At 46.4% G+C, this 18,614-nt stretch overlaps 1 protein-coding gene across 3 annotated transcripts in view; it reads right to left on the reverse strand.

Annotated features, from left to right (window-relative positions):
- KHDRBS3 (KH RNA binding domain containing, signal transduction associated 3) overlaps positions 1-18,614 on the reverse strand; it is a 157,370-nt gene that overhangs the window by 124,133 nt on the left and 14,623 nt on the right. Inside the window, exon 1 of one of the 3 annotated variants that reach the window (XM_019651307.1) lies at positions 8,963-9,149. The exons of 1 other annotated variant lie outside the window; for it this stretch is intronic. In XM_019651307.1, coding sequence (XP_019506852.1) covers positions 8,963-9,134 — 172 coding nt within the window. In that variant the 5' untranslated portion in view covers positions 9,135-9,149. Of the gene's footprint in view, positions 1-2,274; positions 2,431-8,962; positions 9,150-18,614 lie in introns of those variants that run through there. One more of the 3 variants, XM_019651309.1, reaches the window with a different exon arrangement.

Genomic DNA, 18,614 nt, shown 5'->3' on the forward strand with positions numbered 1-18,614 from the left:
CTGCCAGTGAGTCCCTAATGGCTTCTGCACTGGGGAGAATGGGGGACTGATGAAGGGCTGGCCCCTCCCCATTTTGTGTCCAGTTCCTGGCAGCAAGCCAAACCGGGGTTTCCACATTCTAGCAGTGACAGCGAGCCCGCCCCCCCATGCCCAGACCCACACTCACTGTACCTCCTCAGCAAGCCAGGACCCTCCCCGGAGGCCTGAGTCCCAGCCCTGTGAGCCTCTCCCCGAGTGCCCGGGGTGACCACACTGACTGGCCTTGGTCCCAGCTCCATGGGGCACTTCCTATAAGTCCGTTCCCTGTTCCTCCAGCCCTGAGGGCGATGGCTCCTGGCAGTGCCTGTGTTACCGCTTCTGTGCCGCTTCTGTGCCACTTCCATATCCCCCATTTGCTTCTTCAGTCACCCAGCACCCACGGAACACATTCTTTACAAGACATCTCCTGCTACCATACTGTTTGATTTCCATGTACCTGACTCACCCCTGACTGATACGCCACCTTGGTGATCCCCTGGAGTCGAGTAGAAAGTACCTGGGAACCAGCAGGCTGCAAGCTGTTTAAGTACTGGGAGCCAGGTACCAGGTTAGGCTTTAGGGAGGACACCCCAGGTCCCAGCCACAAACAGGGCACTCAAGTGCAGAGGAGGACACGGGTGTGTGTTTGGGAGGGTAGGGGGGGTCAGCTTGATGGCCACTAGGGAGCCTCTGGCAAGTCACTGAGCCCTCGTTTCTTCATGTATAAAGGTTGGGGGGAGCCCAGGCTGTGTGACCCAGCCCCGACTCTTGGGGTTGGGAGCCACGAATCGAAGGGCATCGGGCCACTTCTGATTTGATTTTTCTAGCGCAATATTGCTTGGACACCCAAATAATTGCACTGTGCTTGAGCCGTGGTGTATGAAAGGCAATGAGGCGCTAAGGAGACAGTCAGGCCACCTTTCCTGGGCAGGCAGCACGTCTGACCTGCTGAGCGCTGTCTGGCTTCCTCAGCCCCGAGGGGCTTGGGGAGCAGGGAGGCGGGGTCACTGGAGCACTGCTGCAGCGCTGTGCCCCGGGCGGCCCACCCCACCCGCCAGGCCATGTCAAAATGATCACCATCAGAGTTTGCAAAAATGCATCCAGGAAATGACATTAGCAGAGATGCTAGCTATACAATAGAACCATAATGAATATCCTGGAGGCTGAATTGCCTGAGCTCAATTTCTGATTTCCCCGGTGAAAAGGACAGGAAGACAATATAATCTGGGAAGCCTACCGTAGGTGATGTTTACCTGGAGAGGCATACCTACTGGCATTCTAATTTGAGTAGCACAGAGTAAATGTCTATGAATATACAGCCATTCAACACATTATTCTGAGGGAAAGTGTTTATCATCTTAAAACATTTGCTATTCCAAGAACTAATTAAGTTTACAAACTGTGTTGTGAATACCAGAAGGCAGTAAATGTACAAATCATATTGTTAATTATGCCTCTGACAAAGAAAGTGTATTACAGGTATTACATGCAAATACCAGAGCCAGCCAAGTCCTTTAAATTCCATGATCTCAAGCTTGGGAACAAGTGAAGCCAAAACATAAGCATAAAATGAATGCAAAATGGAGTTGCTGAGAGGAAAATTCAAAAATAGCCCTAAGTGAATGCTTAATTGGGTTATTTTGTCACCTGGTTTGGCTCACGGCACTCCCAGAACACCACATTAACCTACAGCCTCCAGACAAGCACAACTGTCTAGCTTTTTGACACCTGCAATATGAGAGTATAAATTAATGATAATATGGTAAGAAGAGTTTAATTAGTGAGATTTGCAGTAATAGACACTAGTAAAAACATGGGTTCAAATTACAGACCGGCACTTACTTACAGGATGATGCCAGAGAGCAAACAGCAGGTCACAGGTGCTCTGGTCCCCGAGACCATCAATTAGGCAAACTGATCCTTACTCCTCGTTGTAGGATTCATGACAGACCTCAAGTGCCATGCCTCAATATCTCTGCATTATTAATGCAAGCAGAGGTATATAATGAAGAGAAGGCTAATAAAAATTTAACGACAATTTTTAATGTTAATGTAATTAGAATTAAAGATCACCAAAAGTCATGGTAACTGCCGATTCTCTTGAGGTTAGAAAAATGGTCAGCTGTGGCAATGCCACCACTGGCAAGGACCCGGGTGTGATTAACCTGGGACAGCGGGAACATCGAGTCGGAGGTTCTCGAGCGCTTCGGTCTTAACTCACCCCTTGCTAATGGTTTATGTGGGTGAGTTACTTACCCTCTCTGAAACCCGCATGCATGATCTGTAAAATAGGATGGCCTCTGGCCTCACTAGCTGAGGTGGAATCACATGAGACCTTGCAGAAGAAACGATTCACAGTCTGTGCCTGCTACCCAAACATCTGCAGAGCCATAGCAAGCGCCCCAGGGAGGCCCATCCGGGAGGTAGGAAGTACCATCTAGGCGGCAGAAGGAAACCGCAGAACCACAGGTCACCACGAGGGGCCTGATCAACTGCAGTGACGCAGAGCCATCAGTGGGGCCTCACTGCGCCTGTCACAGCTTGGCTAGCCCTCCAGGCTCAGGGCTTCTGAGGACAAACACGTCTGCTTCCCTCCAAAAAGCAGTAAAGGCGATTCACTGGATAAAGGAGAGTTACGCCAGAAGAGCTAGCTGACCGTGCACATGCATAATATCCACAGAAAACTACTCTGGGATGGTCTCCGAGGGGAACACCATGCTGGAGAGTGTTTTATCGCAGTGCGTACAGGTACGTTTCCATGGCATTATTTGCCCACTAGAGTATTCCTGTCCTAGCTTACGTCTCACAGTCACACCACGTGTGCACAGGGATTACCCAGAAGGCAGCCAGGACCACCAGACCGGTCCTGTCCGGCAGAGTTCTCTGTGCTGATGGAAATAGATGTCTGTGCCACCCAACACAGCAGTCACTGGCCACATGTGGCTACTGAGCACCTGAAAGGTGGCTGGTGTGACTGAACAACTGAAGTTTTAGTTTTCTTTCATTTTAACTAATTAAGATTGAAATGTAAACAGCTTCAAGTGGCTAGCAGCTATCACAGCACAGATCTAGAATGCAGCCAAAAACTAAGAAAACAAGTGAAAAGTCATGGGATCTGCAGAAAGAGATGCCATGAAGCTCAAACCCTTCTTTTTCCATTCGACAACAATTCCCTGAGTGCCTACAACGTGCTGTCCACGCTCCCTAACACACAGCTCACGGCTCTGAGCAGGAGCTGCATGGGCTGGGCGGCCACACGTGGGCTCGGGAGTCAGGCGACCCAGGCTCAGTAAATGGTGGGTACGTCGCCGCATAATACAAGACGTTGACCCAGTTCTCAAGAAATGCACTCTTCAGGAAAGACTGCACGTGGGTGCTCACAATGCAAAGCATATATTTTAAGCACTTTCAGAAACGTACAAATGCAGTATTACGAAATTTAAAGGAGGCAGCAAACACTTCTCAGTCAAAAGCTCAAGGGGGACTTCAGAACAAGTGTATTTTAGCTGAGGCTAAATGAATGGGCTTGGATATGTGTATGGGAGCAGCTCCGACAAAGCTTCTGGACACATCCATGGGCGTGTCTGCAAAGAATGCAGATGCAAAAGGTACAAGTGGACGGGGGCTGGTGACGAGGCTGAAAAGGCAAGCAGGCTGGGGAAGGCTGGAAGCCCTCTCCATGCTATGTCAGCAGGCCTGCACCACAGGCCTGGGACGCCCAGGGCGGGGGCACATGGGACGGGAGACTCAGGACACATGAGGGCCCTGCCCGGTACCTCTGATCTTCTGCGGCTGTTGGCGGTAGGTAAGGTGAAACTGCTTTCATAAACAACGACGCCACAGAAGGCTACCCAGGAATTAAAAATATGATCAAGAAAGTGGTTCCTGAGACCCTCCACAGGCCCTCATGACTACCCACATCAGAAGAGGGAAACGATACGAGGACATTCAGCCACACCAAGTGTGCAAGGGGCGCTGGGAGGAACTTCAAAGAGAAGGCTCGCATTCTACAACATGATCAGTCTCAGTCCAGAGGCTGACGACAGCAAGCAGTGAGGATTACTGCACAGTTCCTACGCAATGGCACCCCAGAATGGCTTCGTGTGAGCACAAGGTCATTCTACTCTGAGACGAAAAACTAGGACATCAAATTGTTAGATGCTATCTGTGAATGAAGAACAAAAACATCCAACTTTTGTACGAGACAGGAAGGAAAGGGCTGATGAGCTACATTTTTGGACAACTGGTGAAACACACATACATCTTGCTGAAGGATGGGTACAAATGCATGATTTCCTATTTATTTTCCCCTAATCTACTTGCAGCTCAGATCTGTTGAATTTTTTCCTATTTCCTTCAGAGGCATTCAGATCTCTTAAACATCCTTTATACCTTTTAAGTTTCCTGCTCAGTAGCAACATTTGATTTTCCCGGAAGTAATTTTTACAACTCATAGAAATGATATGTTAAGACACAAAATTCTGCTGGAAACAAGCACCGGGTCGGGACTGAAACTGTATGCGGACCTTTAAAAGTCTGAATGTGAGGGCATCACACCCTTATACAGGCTCACGAGTCACCTACCAGGTGTGTGTGCGGAGGCCCTAAATTCTAACACAGAAAACATTACAAAATAAAGGAAAAGGGGCTCAGAGTTCAGCCACCAGTGCTGCTTTTGTTTTTGTTTGTCTTATAAATTAAACCTCTGTCTGGCCATAAGCTCTGCTGGATACCGTTGACAGAGAGAAGCAGATGGGAGTCGGCATTTATTGAATAGCAGGCAAATGTATTTTAGGCACTTTTAAATATGCTGTCTTAATTATTCTTCCAAGGAGGTCGACAAACACAGGAGGGTCCCCACTGGCCTACCGAGCTGATGAGTGTAAGAGGGACTGACCCCACCTCTGGTTACAGGTCTGCGTTTTGGGGCTACAGTCACAGTATTCCATTCCTCAGGGAGAGTACTCATTCCAAGCATGATATACTTAACATCAGCCCCCACTAATTCCTGTTTAATCGCTGACTCACTGCTACTCTGCTTCCTGTACCACGATGGCGCCCATCTGTCTTAATCATGGCCCAGTGCCTACAAGTATTATAACAAGTATCCAATGAAAAAATGAATACCAAAAAAAAAAAAGTCTTTTTTAATTGGGGAATTGGAGGGAAGGGAACAGCGTTGGGGAATTGGAGAAGAGGAACAGACAAGTTGCTGTCCTTTTGTTCTTCAGTCTAGTAGTGGAGGACGTCGCTTCACTGGCATAAGTTGGTATTGTGATCATTGCGCTCTTCCCGGGTAAGGCAGATGGGTCACCGGCCATTGGACAGGCCGCTCACGACAACTCTCGCTGGCTGCCGGCCGCTCATGGTAGCTCACAGCAGCCCACTGCAGCCTACGCCGTCACCGGCGACTCACGGCAGCCCAGCTCCAGGTCGAGCTGTTGTTCACCATCTTAGCTGTAGAGGGCGCAGCGTCACTGGCCCATGTGGGACCCAAACTGGTAGCTCTGCTGCTCACAGCTCGTGCTCCCAAGCCAACTCTTAACCAACGCGCCACTCGGCCCAAAAAAAGACTCTTAAACAATCCTAAAAACTGAGTTCCCCATTGGCTTTTGCCATGAACTAGTTAAGTGACCTAGACCAACTACAAGTTTTCCATTTCTTCTAGGAACTGTTTCCTGAGCTGTCTGCTTCTTCAGGTCCAGCTGAGGCCTACAATTGGGAACTCACAGCCTTTTGAAAAGAGGGTGGGGTGGCTTCTGTTTCTGCTCCAAACAATTCGCCTTCAGGTCAACCTTTCTTCCTGCCCATTTCAAAACCTAATTCTAAAATCTTCCATCAACCCTATGAGCTCCTCAAATGCTTCTGACAAAATCAAGTTTTGTTGGTTAGTCAGGGTCCGCTTTCTATTCTTTGGAAACAAAGGACTGTGAGTGACACAGTGTGAACCGCAGTCTCCCCCACATAGTAAGTGTGCCAATATTACCTCTTTTCATGTAACCTTTTATTTAAAAAAGAAAAAAAAGGGATTATAACCAATCTACTACCAGATCCTCAACAATGAATTGCATTTCTCCCGCTGGCCACTATACTACTTTTGACTGAACAGTTATCTCTCCTCAAAATCCTTTGTCCATGTTTTTAGGACTAAGTCAGACCTGCCTTAGCGGCTGAACTGATTTTCCTCAATTAAGTAAAGAGATGCAGGATCTTTAAATATGAAAACATGATTTTCTATTTTAAAAAATCCTGAGGGAGTGTTAGGCATTCTACAATAGTTTTAACTCCACCAAAAAACTAGCAAAGGTAAACTTTCTTTTCAATGGAACAACTATTTTAACTTTGTGACAGGTAAGGGGGATAAAAACTCGCGCTCCGGAAGAAGCCATATGAAAGGAAGCTGTGTAAAAATATCTCTCACTGCCACCTAGACAAAGTCTCCTTGATGAAACAGAAATCAAAGTCAGTTCCCTCCCCTGGATAAACACTAAGGAACAGAAAGAAAGATGAATGCATTTAAGAGACTTGGATATGCTCCTAAGGAAAAAAATAATATATTTTTTAAAAATGCAATGAAAGTAAAAAAACTAAGATGCGTGGATATTGTCATAACAAAAATATGACCTGCTGCCTAAATCCTATATCTAAGATCTCATATCTTCAAAAAGAGGAAATCATAATGAATGGCAAAGTTACAGGTAAGAGTCGCAGTTCCTACTTTGTATAGATAAAGGGACACACACACACAGCCAAGTGTGTTAGTTTCAACAGCATCAAGGTGGATCAGTAAGTACAATGACTGATTTAAAAATAGGCAGAAGTAGATTTAAATTACATTTCCAACACTTAGAAGCTGGATGACTTTGGTCAAATTACCTCATCTCTGGCATGTTATTTCTTTATTGGGAAAATGGAGATAATGATATCTATTGGGTTGCCGGAAAAGTCATGACGCATTTTTGCAACAAAAAAAAAGAAAAATACGTCATGACTTTTCCGACAATCCAATAATATATAGGACTACTGTAAGAACTAAAACAGAAAGCAGATAGGAACAATGCCTGACAGCCAGTAGCTACTTACACTACCTAGTAATATGGTGATTATAGTTCATCTCTGTACTTCTAAGTGACGCCCTCCCCCCACCCAAAAAGAAGACACTGAAAATGCCCACGCTTCCCATCCACAATGAAAATCTCCGAAGGTCTCTGCCAGCTCCCCCGTTCATTTGCACCATCAGGCGCCTGCCCACTAGAGCAGGCGCCAAAACTGACCTGTGCTTATAAGGCAAGAGAAATAGAAAAGCAAGTCAATTCTAAGGGTAAGCACCATGAACAGAACTGCTCTGCCCTGGGTCTGTCCCCAATTTACAACAACGATCCCAGTGCTGTCTGGGACACAGGACCCAGGGACATTAGAGCACACTGCGGTGATGGCATTTACCCAGGTGTTACTGCCTATCTCCTCCCCACGCCAGCCTGCGAGCCTGAAGGTAGATTAATGTTTTTCTTACTTCTGCATCCTCTATACCTCAGAGTAAATGCTCAATATACTTTAGATGACTAAATGAAAAAGTGATTAGCATATGTGTACTGATTATATTCAAAAAAGCAGAAGAAGCAAACAACTAACCTTGACCCATTACTTCAAAATCACAGCTGTTCATCTCTTTATTGAATGCCTTTTACATGGCAGGGACTACGCTGGCCGCAGAGTTCTTCCAGAAACAGGAGAGAAAGTTTTGGTGATCGAGGCGCTTAAAGAATTGGAGAGAAGGCAGACATTGGGAAGATAATTATAGCGAAGGGTGATGACCGTCCTGGCAGGTGGGCACACAGGCTATGAAAGACATTAGCGGGAAGGTCAGAGCAGTCCAGCGCGGGGTCAGAGACAAGATCTGGAGGCTAAGGCTTGTTGAAAGGTTTTCAACACAAGAACTGTGTGCTCGGGTCTGGCTGTTACAAGGCCACTCTGGCTGCCCCAGGAAGTTTGAGTGTTAAGCGAGGAGCAAGTCAGCAGGGCGGATGAACCTCTTGGGTGACTGGTGCTGGGACACTTCTCAATTATGACCAAAAGCTCTTATTTATCATACCCTCCCCCCAACCCCCAAGGAAAGTGTGGTGTGTGCACTGAGGCTTCAATCCCCCGGAGCAATGCAAGATGGGGAAGACATAACTGGGTTTTTCTGTCCGAGTTTGTGATTACTTTGAAGCTCACTCACTCATATAGAGCCGTGTGACATCTTTAAAGAAACACAACAGCATAAGAACCAAACCACAAACCACAGGGCAGCGTAACGAAAGGGAGGCATGTCCTGCCACGGTGATTTAGTGCAAATGGACAGGGATGCTCTTTTTCTCCTACTTTATCATCACGTATAAATCATCGGATGGTGACCCAATTATTAACAGAATAACAATGTATTTTTGAGACGTCAGATGGAATAGTACAACAGGAATAGCCAGTATCTAGCCTTCTGACCTCAGATAAGTTATTTATTCCCCCGGTTTTACTTTCCTCGTGGGTAAATGGAGAAAATCCTACTTAGTTTTCATGGTTGAAAAAAATAAATCCAGTTCATAAGAAACACCTACTAAGCACCGGATCTGATGCATAGCAAGTGTTAACCGATGACTGCTGCTTTTAGATACGGTTACATTAAAGCATAGTATCAATTCCTTCTGTTGGACCTCTTTGTTTGTATAGACTTGGCCTAATAACCTTATAGGTTATGCACCATGCACTCCCCGTCCCAGCCCAAGAAAGGGGCTGTCAGGTACACTGCTTCCTATGCGTAACAGACTACAAGAGATGCTTCATTTAAAGGCAATAAGGTGGAATTCATGCAGAAAGTAAATATGTACAAGCCCTGAAAGCCTTCAAACCAGCCATTAAAATGCAGCAATAAAGCAGAAACGAAGCCGCTAAGGCCATGAGACAACACCTTCTGGGGAGGTAGCACGCCTGGGTGTCCACTGGTGACAGCACACCTTTTTCTGAAGTCTCCACGCAGAGCTCAATACAAGACTGGAGTAGGAATAACCAAACTGCACAGTGCCACTGTGCTCCGAAGACCAGCATGACGTGCAAAAGATTGAGACCTTGTTTGCACTCATCACAATTCAAATCCCGCAGAGGGTGGCCACTCTGTGCTCTCCCCGCAAGGAGAGCCGGGAGCCCAACTCATGTTTCCTTGAATCCGGGCTCACTCCAGTGACTTACCCCACCCACAGAATACAGCAGAGTGGCACTCTGGGACCTCCAAGTCCAGGTCATAAGCAGCATTTCAGGTCCTGCCCAAGCCTCACTCCTGAGACATGCCTGCAGGAGCTCTGCCCCTGAGCGCTTCGAAGCCCAAACATCATGAGACTGTGGGTAGGCCTTAACCTCTTGGGGGTGACAGTCTAGCAAGGGAGACAGACTTTGTAAAGGCGTCGGGCAGGGAGGGGTGGACAGAATTACCACAGAAAACAAGAAGGCCTTTAACTACATTACTAGCTATAATGTGATCATGATAATTTTAAAACATTAGTCATCATAATGGTGACTGGCTGGGCATCCCACTATCTGGAGGGACTTTACTGGGCCTTTATACAAGTACCGCCTTTGATTGTCAGGACAATGGAGAACACAAAAAAGCTAAGCAACTTATCTAATGCACAGCTAATTATCAGCGTGGCTGGGTTGTTATTAACCCTGGATGAGCAGAGCAAAATCACTCACCAACTTCCACTCGGAAAATGGTTCCTAAGCACAACACGGGGAGGAGGAACCGCCCGCAGGCCGAGTCGAGACCCACACCTTCCCACTAAGTGACCTGCCACACACAGTCAGGCCACGACGCTGCCCAGGGGCCTCCATGCAACATGGGCTCTTTCTATGCTCCTGGCGACGGCTGGGCTCCCACTTACACACGAAATCACTCAGAGGCTCAGCAGCCCTGTTTCCTCTGTTTCTCATTTGCTCTGTTTCTCTCAGTGGCTGAGGATAGCATCATTTTTCAAAAGCAATGCCTGGCAGTAGCCCGACACTTGATATCCTTAACTTTCTCTAATCTCTAGATGCTGAATCCAAATAATTTAATCCTTTCTTGAAGTGTTTTTCTGAATAAGCTGTATTTAGAGTAGGTCCCCCAACTTCTTGTCTCTGCCAGGCTGCGGGACGTAGTCCCAATAGAATATTTTCGTAGCTCAGTAACTCAGAAAGAAACACAATCCCTCCTACAAGCCATCACGTACCTACTAGAGCTGAATATTTGACAGTTGGGAAATAACAATGAAAAGATCTGAAAAAGTCACTCCCCCCTTAGTTCTGTTTTTGCGATCAAAATGGTAATAATCTCCCCTTAGCAAAGCCATAATCAGTATTAGCAAGTGTACAAGTCAATCAAATATATATGTAACTATATAAATACACAACTTTACATAAAACTATATATGTTCATAAAAATATATACTACATATAAATACATGTATTTATGTTTTCTGTGTAACAAGGTCCCACAATGTTAAAACAACCCTTTAAGCCTGACATTAAAGGGTCATAAACATTCTTCCAATTACTGTTAGGGCAACATCCATTTTCCATCGATCAGTACAGATGCTCAGATGGAATTAAGTCAGGCAAACCGATTCTTCTGTCTCATTCTGCCTGCCTGCCTTACAGTAACCATGCACCCAGAATTCCTCACCATTCCAGAATCTACTGCCGCTATCCAGGGCCCCCTGACTTTGTATGTGCTGTTATCTCTCCCTCTATTCTCCTTCAATCGCACTTAAGCTTTAAATCCAGTCTCAGCTGTGCCATTCCTGGGAGTGTAGGTATTCCAACCATGCCTATGAGTTACGCTCTCCCAGCACTCGGGCCACACTTAATAGTGTCACAGTGGGTAACACTTTATTTCCTTCATGTCTCTTTCATACCTACGTACTTTGTGAAAGCAGAGTATCGTCTATATGCCCCCTCCTCTACCCAGCTCTAGGAATTATCTAACACAACAGGTAGTTAATAAGTTCACTAATTCTACAAACATTTGAAACTCACTATGTGCTAGGAAATCAATAATGAGCAAGAGACACAACACATGCCTTCTTGGACCTTTATTGTGGTCAATGTTAAATACCAGGGGTGCCAAAAATATGTATAAAGTGAACACTTTGGTCAACGTTGCTCAAGCAGTGGTTCGCCATCATCAGAAGTGTCTGGACACTGATGGGAACCACTTTGAGCTTCTCTTGTAATGTCAGAAGTCAAATGTGACTTGTATTCATCTTTTGTTATTAGTATATATTAATACAGTTTTTTTCCTTTCTTAAAATGTGTATACATTTTTTTTTGGCACCCTCTGTATATTAACCACCACTGGCAGGTGATGTCAAATGATAAATATAATGAGACATCACATGTAAATATTTAAATGATTTAAAATGTTGAAAAATCAAAGAGAAATGTAAAGGAAAGAATATAGGAAGAATTTTTTTTTTTACATAGGTCTAAAGGTTCAAGGTGAAAATACTAGATAGAAGAAAAAAATTATCATGTTATCCAAATGGATTAACTCAAACGTCCTCTCCTAAAAAGATAAAAGAATCAAATTGCTTTCTTTCATCAGAGATGCTTTAGAAAACAAGATTTGTGTGCAGTATGATTCACATTTGATCAGATCTGATAACAGTATTTCTGCAAATCAATTTCATTAAGCATGCCGACTTATAATGGCTATACACCAAATAAGAATGGGTTTTGTTACACAGGTAAACATCCTTGTTATTATTCAAATTGTGTTCATATACTGAAAACATCAGGGAAACAATACACAAGATGAACATATCTACACATGCACAGACTACATATAAATAACTATTAGTATTTCTCTCTATGGAGCTCAGAAAGCCACTCAACTGCATTAGAGAGACCTGGGTTTGAATGTGTCTTTGCCACTTACTTACCTACCACATGGCCATAGGCAACTTATTTAACCTGTTTTAGAAAGTGGACATAACATCCACCCCACCTACTAGCAAGCCTCTAATTTCTGGGAGGAGCCCAAACTTCCCCACTCTCCCATTCACCCACAAACAGGAGCTCAGGTAGGGGTCTAGGGCAAAGGGCCTTCTTGTATCCAAAATGAGACCACCACCCATTTAATATCCATTCATCCAAGCGTTCACTGAGCGTTTTCTATGTACCACGCACCGCTCTGACTGGTGGGTATCAGGAGAAACAACATAAAGACCCTGCCCTCTCTGCACTTGTGCTCTGCAGAAGGACGGTGCCTTTAGAGAGAAAAGTAAAGGGTTATGAATGGTCCTGGAGAGGTACTTGGGCTCACCGACCTCTGTCTCCTGACCTTTTCTTCTGCTTTGCTTCGCAAACCATGAGGTCAACCTGTGACGATGGGCCCAGGAGTGCCTCTGGACTGTGAGCATCACCACGCTTGGAAAGCTAAGGGGGAACCAAAATGGGGCTCATGAGCCAGATTTCTCGGGAATGTCACTCTTTCTTCTCTGGCCCGGCAGGATCCCGGGCTGCTGGACTGCTCAGCACAGGTCAAGAACAAAGACACCAGATGGGGACCAGAAGCCAAGGCCTTCGCTAGTAATAAAAACATCCTTGACTGGTGTATCTTTGTAAATTATGTATTTTGAGGGCCTAAGCAAATGAAAAAATACAGAAACCAGAATGTCAATCAATTCTACATACCTCACAGTGCTATTAAGTGTCTCAAGTAAAGTAACAAATTAAAATCTTTGCTAAAAGCACTGAAAGTGATTTGCAAATGCATCATCATTGCTATCATCATAATCACCATCACCACCATCACCACCATCATTATCATCATCACCACCATCACCACCACCATCACCACCACCATCACCACCACCATCACCATCACCACCACCATCGTCACCATCACCACCATCATTACCATCACCATCACCAGTCATCACCACCATCATCACCATCACCATCACCACCATCACCATCACCACCACCATCATCACCATCACCACCACCACCATCACCATCACAACCACCACCATCACCATCACCACCATCATCACCACCATCATTTAGTTGTATTCGTGCTTGATTATGCCAATGAAAAATCACTAAAGTTAACGTCACCCAAAAAAAAAATGAAGCTACCATACAAAACCTTACAAAAATTTTAATTTTCTGCAATAAGCAAGCAAGAGTTTAGATGAGAACATGGTATTGACCACTAAGTAAGTAACTAACAGAAAGTGAATCCTCCTAATCTCCACGTGAACGAGCCATGAGATTATCCGATGTGACCACAGGTGACCCATCCCCCCGTTCACACTGTAAACTTTCATATCTCTAAACCCTGCTCTTCTGGCTGAACTGTCCTTGTCCACCCGGTACACAGCTGGCGAACTCTTACTCATCCTGCAAGGTCCAAAGCAGAAAGCACCAGCTCCGTAGTTCTCCTTGTCCCATGCAGGCTCACTCATTGTTCTCCCGTCAGTGCTCCCACCGCATCCTCAGCATCCAGTCATCCAGCATCTTTTAGTGAACACCTGCCGCACACTGGTCACTGTTACAGGTGCTGCGGGTACAGCCGTGAGCAGGCAGCGTGCTGCTCACCTGGATTCATACTCCAGCAGGGAGAGAGGTGATACAGGGACCATAGACCAGACATAAAGGAGTGCTCTGAACAAAACTGAGCCGAGTAAGGCGCTAACTGAGATGGGAGCGGGGATGCGGGGTGCACGGCGTTTGTCCCACTGCACCCAGCTCCACTGTACACGCTCCAGGAGACTGCAGTTTCTTAGGTCACGGGTGACTTCTCCTTCACCTTCACGCCCATCCCCGGCATTTCGCACAGAACCTGACACATCCAAACAGTAAAACAGTAACAGCTAACACTACTTGGCTGTAACTACCTACCAGGTAATGAATGCTTTACATACGTCAGCATATTGAATCTTCACAACAACCCTCTGAGGTCGCCTTTTTACCTTATTCAACATTTTGCCTCCACGGAGAAAACTGCAGGTAGTGAGGGGTTAAATTACCTGCCCCGGGGCATACAGCTAGCAAGCAGGAGTGACAAGATGGATTTAAGTCAAAGCAATCTGGCTCCAGAGGCTCAGTCTTAATCACTAGCCAGTAGCGTCTTCCGAAATACTGGACATGCGGAGTCATCTTACATCAGACCAAGCTGGAATTGTACATCTGTGTTCCACAGCGTGTGTAAAAATATCCTGTCCTGACCCAGAAACAGAGCGGGACCAGCCCTGCATAGGGAGCGACAATGGGCAGGTCACAGCTGAGTTCAAGGCTCTGGGTCTCTGCCTCTGGGATGTGAAGTAAGCCCAGCTCTCAGGACAGCAGGGGAGCACAGGGGCCCAGGGGGTGGCAGAGCCAGCCCTGGAACAGGATGCCTCCATGGCAAGGCACACTGATAAAGGAGAAGTCCAAAGTCATCTCAATTCAGAGTACAACTCTGATCCATATACTTTATACTATTTAGTTCCAAAGACTAATTAGCTCCCGAGACACTGAAGGACAGGAAACGCCCTCCTCTCTGCCCCCCAGCAGCCATGACCTGGGGTCTCACTGCACCACCGTCTGACAGCCATTACTAGCCCGTGTGGGCAGCTGCGCCCACAACAAGCTCTAATGGTAGCCGAAGCGGCTGGCTCGCCACAGTCCATCACGCTTTGGGTTTGGTGCCGTACAACGACGCAGCCATAATAATTACTGGTTTGAGAAGAAGATGCTTCCAGGCAGGTCTGACCATTGTACCACATGTTTAATGTGGGGGGGAAAAAAAAAAGAGTCCATAAAATAATAATCAGCAACTTTCAAACATGAGCCAGGTGCAAAGAGGATTTAATTAGCAAACACAACACCTCAAAAGAGAAAAGGCATCAGTGTTGACCTTTCCTTTTAATGGGAAGGGGATGCAGAGAAAGGCACAGAGAGGAGGAGAGGCAGGAACAGGTGACGTCTAGAAATGCTATGGGGGAAGGAAAAACAGCATCCCCGAGAATAAACGCGGACTGCAGAAAAGCAACGCCCACTTTAATGCACGCAATTCTTTTCCACAGGTTCTGATGGGAAGAGCCTTATGAACACAAAAGGGATAAACACTGGCGCGGCAGCAACTCTTCACAGACAGTTCTTTTACTGCCCAACCTTCACATGCACCTCCCTATAACCCCACTAGCTAGGCAGTTCTCAGGGAGAGAGGGAGAAGGAGGGAGGGAGAGGGAGGAGAGAAGAAAAGAGGGGGAGGGGGGCGAGAGAGAGAGAGAGAGAGAGAGAGAGAGAGAGAGAGAGAGAGAGAGAGAGAGGCAAAGGAAGGAAGGAAGGAAGGAAGGAAGGAAGGAAGGAAGGAAGGAAGGAAGGAAGGAAGGAAGAAAGAAAGGAAGAAAGAAAGGAAGGAAAAGATGGCACACAGGTGCCCCAGGGACTCTGGAAGCCTCAGGACACCTGGGCTTTATATCGGGTTGTCGGAAAAGTCATGACGTATATTTTCTGTTTTTCATTGCAAAAATACGTCATGACTTTTCTGACAACCCAATAATAATAACAGAGAATTCTCTTGCAGAAACAGGTCTGGTAACCCAGAGCTCACTTCTACCTTCCCTCTTCTCTGTATTACACCTTATAAATCCAACCCAGTTCCTGCTTCCCAGGGCAGCCTGTGAAGTGCTTTGCAATTCAATTACAGGCTGTAGATGCAAATCCAAATGCTGCAATTGCTAATTACTTTTCTGTCCCTCCTCTGTACAACTTCAGCCACTGTAAGTTCACCACTCTAACCAGCAACTCTCAACTTATATATTAATATAATACTCAATGACATTATAACAGCTTTTTCTTCTTAACTTGGCAAAACCATCAAGAGGCCAGACAAAAGTTCTTTTCCAAGTGCTTCTCCAGGCTCTGAAAAAGCATTCATTCTGGCAGCATGCCTTTCCTGTTGGGATCATTATGCTGAGTGTCAGAGAAGGCTCTCTCTCCACCCAGCTACAACATCAAGGAGCACCAAATTCCACCTGAAAGATGACCGACCATACAGCAGAATGGGAAATGGAAACCCAAATACCCACCTCTCTACTTTAGTACATTACGCGCCCATTACCAAGTACTCATAAAAGGTGACCTGCTGGGAGTCTACCAAATCAGTGCTTTCTACTTAGTCTCTCCCAAAATATCCATGGCCTACACAGAGACGACACAAATGATCCTAACAGATATTAGCTCATCAGGTGATTTAGAAGGCCCCATCTAAGTATATGAGGTCTGAAAATTAAGTTCACAAACTCATCCTAGAAAAAGCGCTATAGACCTCACTGCTGAATATCACTATGGTCACCTTCGAAGTACTCCCCTTGGGAAGCTATGCACCGCTGCCACCACCTAGTCCACCCTTCAAAGCAACTCTTTTTCTGGAATGGCCATCAGAGCTGTCGTTGTATTACCCTTGATGTCCTGAATGTCATCAAAATATCTTCCTTTCACTATTTCCTTTATCTTTGGGTAAAGAAAGAAGTCATCGGGGGCCAGATCAGGTGAGTAGGGAGGGTGTTTCAATACAGTTATTTGTTCACTGGCTAAAAACTCCCTCACAGACAGTGCATGCAAAAGCCATGAATTGGTGGCAAAAAGTTCAGGTCATTTTTATCTAACTTTTTCATGCAGCCTTTTCAGCACTTCCAAATAGGAAACTTGGTTCACTGTCCAGCTGATACAAATTCATAATGAATAATCCCGCTGATATCAAAAAAGGTTAGCAACATCGTTGCAACGGGTTCGCTAACTTAATTGTCAGCCCTCGTAGTCACATACGCTGCTGGCAGAAGCCAATCTGACAATGTGGGTGAAGGGCCTCTACGATGTTCCTGCACTCTGACCAATCATCGAACTTCTGGGAGGTGAGCCTAAACGAATTAACAGAATGAATGGACAGCGCAGTTATGTGCAAAGGGGTTCCCTGCAGCGTTCACTGATAAACACTCACTGAATACCTACTGTGTCCCTGCCTGCAAGGAGCTAGTCCCGTAGAGGGGGAACTAGGGACGGAGGGGACTGCAATCCAGGATGATAAAGGCTCCGGCAGAGGCACGCACAGAGCTCTGAGAGAGCAGAAAAGGACAGAGGGGATCCAATCCAGAACTGAGAGTGGGTGGCTAATGCGGTTCCTCTAGGTGGTGATACCAAAGCTGAATCCCTAAGCATATAAATGAGTTAACCACATAAGAGGGAGAAGGGCATTTGTGTTAAAAAAAAAAAAAAAGCAAAAAACAGCAAACAAAAACAAAACACTGAGAAGGCCTTACAGGAAAGAGCGTGTGGCTCTGATGAATCAGACAAGAAACCCAGCGTGCCTCTAACCTCAGAACCACAGAGGGAGTGGCGGGGAGGAGGTTGGACAGGTAAGGAAGGCCGTGAATGCCATCCTGAGAAACAAGGTTTCAGCTTGAGGATGTGAGGCACCCCTGAAAAACTGTAAGCAAAGGAATGGCTTGACGGGATTTGCATCTTTAAGAAGGTTCGTATTTTGCACTGCTTGCTTTTAAAATACAGATCTTGAAAGCGAAGAGAGCACTGGTGGTAAGGAGCAAGTTCAGACTGTGGGGCGGAAACGGAGACTGTGAGGACACGGACGGGGCGAATCAGGACTGTTAGCCCCGCACACTGGTGAAGAATCAGCAGGCCGATGGGGTATCACACACCCGTCAAGAACAGTACCTGCCCTTCACCCTCCTCTCTCTCCATGCTGCACACTCTCCTTGGGGGATCCCATCCTTGCCCACGGCTTCAAACGCAAGGCGATGCATTTTTAGTGAAAGCAGGCATCTAGAAAGACCGCCTATAACTCTGAACTGCCTAACTCAAAAACTTCTAAACCTGTACTGTTCAGCACCCCACATGAGCTTTCTCAAACACACAGCTGTCCACGTCATTCTCCTGCGTCACCTCTTTCGGCTGTGCTCCAGGACCCGAAAATACAATCAGGTTCCTCAGCCTTCTGCGCCCCCCCCCCCGCACCCCGTGCCCTGGCGCCTGCCTGTCTCTCTAGCCCCACTTCTCAAGCACATCCCTGCTTTTATCTTACACCCCAGACAGATGACAGGAGGTGCTTTCACATCTATCATTCATTCAACAAGCATGCGAGCCTACTGTGTGTTCGGCAGTATTCTGGGCACTGGAGCTCCCACAGGGAGGGACTGAAAGCCCAGGTGTCAGAAGCCTGGCATCTGGCCATATAGTCTCCATGTGGTCCCTGAATCTTGCCGACAAGTCTGGGAGGTAGGCAGTGTCATGTCCGTCGTAACAAGCTACAGCCCTGAGTTTAGAGAGGCGAACGTGTGACTAGATCCAAACATTCTTCCACGGCAGAGGGAGACCCTTCGCTCTGAGTCCCAGATCCAAGGCCCGTGCCCGCGTGGCCAGGTGCGCGCACCTGCCTGAGAAACGGCAGACCTCGCCTTCAAATCAGGAGCTGGACACTCATGTCAAAGAAAAACAGCCTTTGTAAATCTCCCGTCACGAAAGCATCCTGAGATGGGGAACGCGCCGCCCTAACCCACAGGAGAAGAGTCAGGGCGACGGGC

This window comes from Hipposideros armiger, unplaced genomic scaffold (assembly GCF_001890085.2).
Source record: "Hipposideros armiger isolate ML-2016 unplaced genomic scaffold, ASM189008v1 scaffold_157, whole genome shotgun sequence".
Classification (NCBI taxonomy): domain Eukaryota; kingdom Metazoa; phylum Chordata; class Mammalia; order Chiroptera; family Hipposideridae; genus Hipposideros; species Hipposideros armiger.